The sequence below is a fragment of the Arachis ipaensis genome, chromosome B08, assembly GCF_000816755.2.
Source record: "Arachis ipaensis cultivar K30076 chromosome B08, Araip1.1, whole genome shotgun sequence".
NCBI lineage: Eukaryota > Viridiplantae > Streptophyta > Magnoliopsida > Fabales > Fabaceae > Arachis > Arachis ipaensis.
The window spans coordinates 35,229,851-35,236,143 of NC_029792.2; the positions used below are offsets into that span (position 1 = coordinate 35,229,851).

The window sequence follows — 6,293 nt, forward strand, 5'->3', positions numbered from 1 at the left end:
AAAATTGAAGGATTAGGAATCCTTCAACCACTACCTCAAGTGTATACTAATTATTATTGAAACAATCTCGTTATGTTACCAACAACATTTTTGTCAACTTTTGCCAACTCTTATTTATAAATGTGTTTAATGGAAGTGTCTTTATAGATGTGTCTAATAAAAATGTCTTTTTTATGGATATGTTTAATAGAAGTGTCTTTATATATATATTTTCTAGATGTGTCTCTTTATATATATGTTCAAAATATAATAATTAATTATTATTGATAATAAGTTGGCAGATAATATATTGGTACCCTATACTTTTCCTTATCGAAAATACTATAACTTTCACTTCTAGGTTTATGTCAAATGAAGCAAATTGAAGAGCTATATTTAAATGATAACAATTTCGAAGGAACTTTGGATCCACTCATGGGAAATATGACATCACTTCGGACTCTTGATCTTTCACATAACTTGTTAAGTGGGAGTATTCCTGCTTCAATGGCAATGATGCCAAGTTTAAGAATATTAAATCTGGGCCACAATAATTTTTCAGGGAGCATACCCATCAACATGTTTGAAGGACGAGACACCTCAGCTCCAATAGGTTTACATATCCTGGACTTGTCTCATAACAAATTCTCGGGTCATCTGCCATTTTCCTTCACGATATCACCATCTTTGGTTTTCATTAATTTGAAAGGAAATGATCTTACTGGCAAGATACCTAATTATTACCCTCGTGGCGACAATATAGTTGCTATTGATTTCAGTGACAACAATTTCAAGGGACATATTCCGGAGAGCATCTATAGTCTTAAGTCTTTGACATTTCTTCTATTGGCAGGAAACCAATTGCAAGAACAACTCTCCAGTGGTATATGTGAGTTAAGAAATCTACAGATCTTGGATCTGTCCCGTAATAAATTCACTGGCTCTATACCTTCTTGCTTCAATAATATAGCATTTCAGGATGTAAATTTTGTTTTCTCTCGTGGACAAAGAGCTACCGTGTCTCCTGGAGGAGCTAAAAGATATCGTACACAAATATTTGGTTTTAAGTATAGAATGGGAGAAGTACAAGTCAAAACAAAAGGTTCATCTCGTTCATACGAAGGTGATACACTTAAAATCATGTCTGCATTGGATTTGTCATCTAATCAATTGACGGGAGAAATTCCTCGCGAATTAGGAGATCTCAGCGGCCTTCATACACTCAATTTATCTCACAATCGTCTGAATGGATTGATTCCAGAGAGCTTTCACAATCTACAAAACATAGAGAGCTTGGATCTTTCAAACAACACTTTGAGTGGGCAAATTCCTCTTAATCTTCAGGACTTGTACTTTTTGGAGATCTTTAATGTGTCCTATAACAATCTATCAGGTACAGCACCTGAGGAAAACCAATTTGCCAACTTTGATGATAGCAACTACGAAGGGAATCCATTTCTCCATTGGACCAACAGTAACAGGCGGATTCCACCACCTCCAGCCCCGTTGGATAAGAGAAAGAAAGATGATTCTGCCGTTGACTTCACTTCTTTTTATTGGACTTTCTCTGCATCTTATGTCACAGTGCTCTTAGCGTTGGTGATAATTCTTTGGATCAATCCATATTGGAGAAGAGTGTGGTTTTATTTTGTTGAATGGTGTCTTTTTAAATGCTTTCGTTAATTGGAGATACTTTCTACATAGAAAATTATGAAATAAATTACCCAAGGATGTTTGATATGCGTTTTCCTAATGTGGTTGATAGGGAACCTAGCTTGCATTTTTGGAAGAACAAGTAGTATTAGACTTTAATTTAGTAATTAGTCGCTCCAGTTCTCATAAAATATTTTATTGAACTCGGTTGTTGTTTGCGCAATTAAATATTGTATTTCTCCAGTGCTTGATTTCAAGGCTTCTTTTTCCAACGATTCTATATGCTACCTACTTGGGCGGATAACCCTAACAACAATGGATGTATGATGATGGGTACGGTGTTTATGGCTTTCCAAGTTGATGGTCTATTTTTCTATAACCTTCAAGGAATTGAGAACCATTCATTTGTCCTTCAATTCTTTTTGGGACTTCATTTGGAAACCAGGTGTTATCCAAAAATTTGGGAAGAATTTATGACTTGAAGCTAGCTGTAGAAGCTGGGTTGATAGATGATGTTGAAAAAAAAAAATAAATTTTAGGATAAACCACAAAACTGCACTACAACTAGAAAATGGATTAATACAGACAGATTTACAGACATATTTAGTCTTTATTACAGACGAATTTTTGGTTACCGATGAAATTATCGACGGATTTTGTCTTTCTGTAAAAGTCCCGTCGGAAATTATTTACCGACGGATTTTTTTCCGTTGAAAAATTACCGACGGATTTTTACCAGTTACCGACTGATTTTTTCTCTGTAAATTCTGCATCAATTTTCCGAAGGCGACGAACTTTTCGACGGATTTTTCGTCTGTAATTACAGACGGATTTTTCGTCTGTAATTACAGACGGATTTTCAGACAGATTTTCCGTCTGTAATTACAGATGGATTTTCAGACGAATTTTCTGTCTATAATTACAGACGGATTTTTCGACAGATTTTCCGTTTGTAATTTGAACTTTGGAAAATCATCTTACATTCTAATTACAGACAGAAAATCCGTCTGTAAATCCGTCAGTAAGATAAAATAGAATTTTTTTTTATTTTTCCAATTACAAAATAAATTTATTTTCATACAAAATAAATATAAATTTAATACAAATTTTTATCTAATTTGTATTCAAATATTTATAATATTTCAAAACATAAACAAATTCATCGTATTATCAAACTAAGAAAAATATTATAAACAAGCAAGTCAATATAATTCAAAACATAAACAAAGTGTATTGATACGTCAACTATAATAATAAGTAATAACCATACATCAACAAAGTGCATTGATACATGAACTATAATTCAAAATATAAACTCTGTATTCAAAACATCTTTCTAAAATCCCATGTCCAATAAATGATCAGCTTCATCGAGCACCAACACTTTCACACCCATCAGCCGAGTTGCAAAGCCAGCAGTATTCTCCACATGATCTGTAAGCCTTCCAAGTGTAGCAACAAGGATCTGTATAGCATGTATAAAACATTAGTGATTATTTCCTAATAGATCATAATATTTAGCATCTATATGAAAGGTTATTTAGTAATGTTGAAAAACTACTTATCTTTTTGTTTGCTTATATACATGTCCTTTGGAAAGTGTGCATGGTTCTATTCCACTAGAAATAACACTTCAGCCGCAATAATAGAAGGATTTACCTGGCAAGGATTTGCTTGCATACGTTTCTATTCTAAGGCAAGTCTTGTCCCTCCAATAACAAATCAGAAGAAGTCACAACATTCGCAGCTGAGCTTGACATTGCTTGACTCATATGAAATGCGCTGCGTGGTTCAAGTTGAAGAGGGGCTAAGCTAGACACTCCACTGAAATCTTTACCAATATTATTTGCAGAAACATTTGTCATGGAAGCCATAGCTATGTCAGTAGGAAGGAAACCCTGCTTGCTAGCAGCACGCCGTTTGTTGTCGATTCTGGGGACTTGTCGACCCCGGCTACCTAAACTGCTCTCTGGCTCTAGTCTGAAAGCATCATTGTGTCTCACCACAGGCTTCAGAATTTTGGACCTTTTTCTTGCTTCAGCAGCAGCCTTGGAAACCTCTTCTACATTTAATCGCGCCAATGTCCAAGGACTAATTTTGACTGCTCCAGGATTCTTTCTCTTAGATGGTTCTTCTCTAATACTCTTCTTTCCAAGTAAGCTTATGGAACCACTTTCTGGTGGGATTACATCAAACTGCAGCCAATGAAAGCAACATATGGTGCCATGTAAGAAAATGGAACACACAAAAGCACCAGGGATGTCATGTCTGACAAAGAAAGCACATTAATACCAAAAGCAAGTTGAATTTTTTTTAAAAAATGTTACCTAATCTTCATCGAACAGGCATGGTGGTGTGCACCACGAACCACGCTGGAACGTAGTGAAGGAGCTCACACTGCTGAATCCAGTAAGTGAGCTAACAATTGACATGTGAGAACTTTGTTGACCACCAACTCCTTACTGCTCCTGCTCTTGCTCCGTTAGAGCTATGATGTAAATGTAATCATAAGTGCTGATTCCCTAAGTAACTCAGCAATAACCATAACATTTGGCACCAAAAATGTACACTTAATGAGAATTACTAGAAAGATGAACTTGTAGAGGATTCAGAAAAGGGTACACAAATATCAGAATATTTTTCAATTGGCTTCCATCATTTTCTTTTTGCTTTCTTTTTTTCTCTTAATGCCTAATGTTTTACAAATGAAATAACACATTATATGGATCCCAATATGAATATTCACTGAAGAAAGAACATAAGAAATCTAAACATTTATATGAAAAATTACTCCATTTTAATAACAAAAATATCAAAACAATGGAACAGAACAATTATATGATTATACCACTCTACTCCATTCCATTCCCTTGCTTTCCTCTCCATCTTATTCGATTCTATTAGCTTCCACTAATTACCAATCCAAACATAAATATGACATGGGTTTATCAGAATTTAGCACTCTTAGTACCTTGTCTGGATGAGGAAGGAGGCAATACCCAACAGAAAATGAAACATCTGAGGCTCTGACCTATCAACATAAGCAAACACGAAACAAAAAAAAAACCTATGTTTAAGAAAGGCGCAACAAGTCTAAAACCATGAAAGAGAATTAGATAAGATATAGTTTGGTCAGTAGCTAACCGAATTGCAGGATTGAGCTCAGAAGAAGAAGAACAAGAAAGCAACAGTTTTTCTTCTTTTTGGCAGTTTCATCAATACCACCAGATATAGAAGAATGAAGGAGTGGTTGAGAGTGAGGAATGATTGCATCCCTCAATATGGGAATTGCTATTGCTTCCTTCTTCCTCTCCTTCACACACTGCCACTGCCATGAATTGTGAAAATGAACGTTTATCGCTTACGATAAAAGAAACAAAATTACAAAGTATGATATAAATGTTAAACAAAATTACAAAGTATGAATGTTTATTCATATTGAAGAGATTTTTCTTGGTCTCTGGTATGTGAAATTGCTACTCAGGTTGTGAATTGTTGTTCGAAATTGATTCCCTGGCAATGGCACCAAAAACGGATGCACAGGACCATGGTCTAAACATATCTTCACAACTTCGCATAACTAACCAGCAAGTGCACTGGGTTCCGGATTCTCTTGAATGCCGCCATCATTCTAGCTTACGCCACGAAGATTCTGGTTAGGAGATCTAAGATATACTCATTCAGTCTAAGGTAGAACGGAAGTGATTGTCAGGCACGCATTCATAGGGAATGATGATGATTGTCACGTTCATCACATTCAGATTGAAGTACGAATGAATAGCTTGGAAGCAAAACAAGATGAATTGAATAGAAAACAGTAGTACTTTGCATTAATCTTTGAGGAACAGCAGAGCTCCACACCTTAATCTATGGAGTGTAGAAACTCTACCGTTAAAATTACATAAGTGAAAGTCCAGGCATGGCCGAGAGGCCAGCCCTCAAACGTGATCTAAGATAGCATACAACTGATCAAAGATGGTCAAAAAGACGTCTAATACAATAGTAAAAGGTCCTATTTATAATAAACTAGCTACTAGGGTTTACAGAAGTAAGTAATTGATGCATAAATCCACTTCTGGGGCCCACTTGGTGTGTGCTTGGGCTGAGCTTGAGTATTGCACATGTAGAGGTCCTTCTTGGAGTTGAACGCCAGCTTTTGTGCCAGTTTGGGCGTTCAACTCTAGTTTTGGCTCCTTTTCTGGCGCTGGACGCCAGATTTGGGCAGAAAGCTGGCGTTGAGCGCCAGTTTATGTCATCTATTCTTGGCCAAAGTATAGACTATTATATATTGCTGGAAATCCCTGGATGTCTACTTTCCAACGCAATTGGAAGCGCGCCATTTTGAGTTCTGTAGCTCCAGAAAATCCACTTTGAGTGCAGGGAGGTCAGAATCCAACAGCATCAGCAGTCCTTCTTCAACCTCTGAATCTGATTTTTGCTCAAGTCCCTCAATTTCAGTCAGAAAATACCTGAAATCACATAAAAACACACAAACTCATAGTAAAGTCCAGAAATGTGAATTTAACATAAAAACTAATGAAAACATCCCTAAAAGTAATTAGATCCTACTAAAAATATACTAAAAACAATGCCAAAAAGCGTATAAATTATCCGCTCATCACAACACCAAACTTAAATTGTTGCTTGTCCCCAAGCAACTA

General features: G+C 36.0%; 1 protein-coding gene and 1 long non-coding RNA gene across 2 annotated transcripts in view; one reads left to right on the forward strand and one right to left on the reverse strand.

Annotated features, from left to right (window-relative positions):
* Nucleotides 1-2,164, forward strand: part of LOC107610921 (probable leucine-rich repeat receptor-like protein kinase At2g33170) — a 3,451-nt gene extending 1,287 nt beyond the window's left edge. Inside the window, exons 2-3 of the mRNA XM_016312900.1 lie at nt 341-1,578; nt 2,078-2,164. Coding sequence (XP_016168386.1) covers nt 341-1,578; nt 2,078-2,164 — 1,325 coding nt within the window. The remainder of the gene's footprint in view (nt 1-340; nt 1,579-2,077) is intronic.
* Nucleotides 2,823-3,362, reverse strand: LOC107612191. The gene is made up of 2 exons (XR_001613632.2): nt 3,292-3,362; nt 2,823-3,097 (listed from the first exon to the last, which is right to left on the reverse strand). It is a non-coding gene; the product is annotated as an uncharacterized LOC107612191 (long non-coding RNA).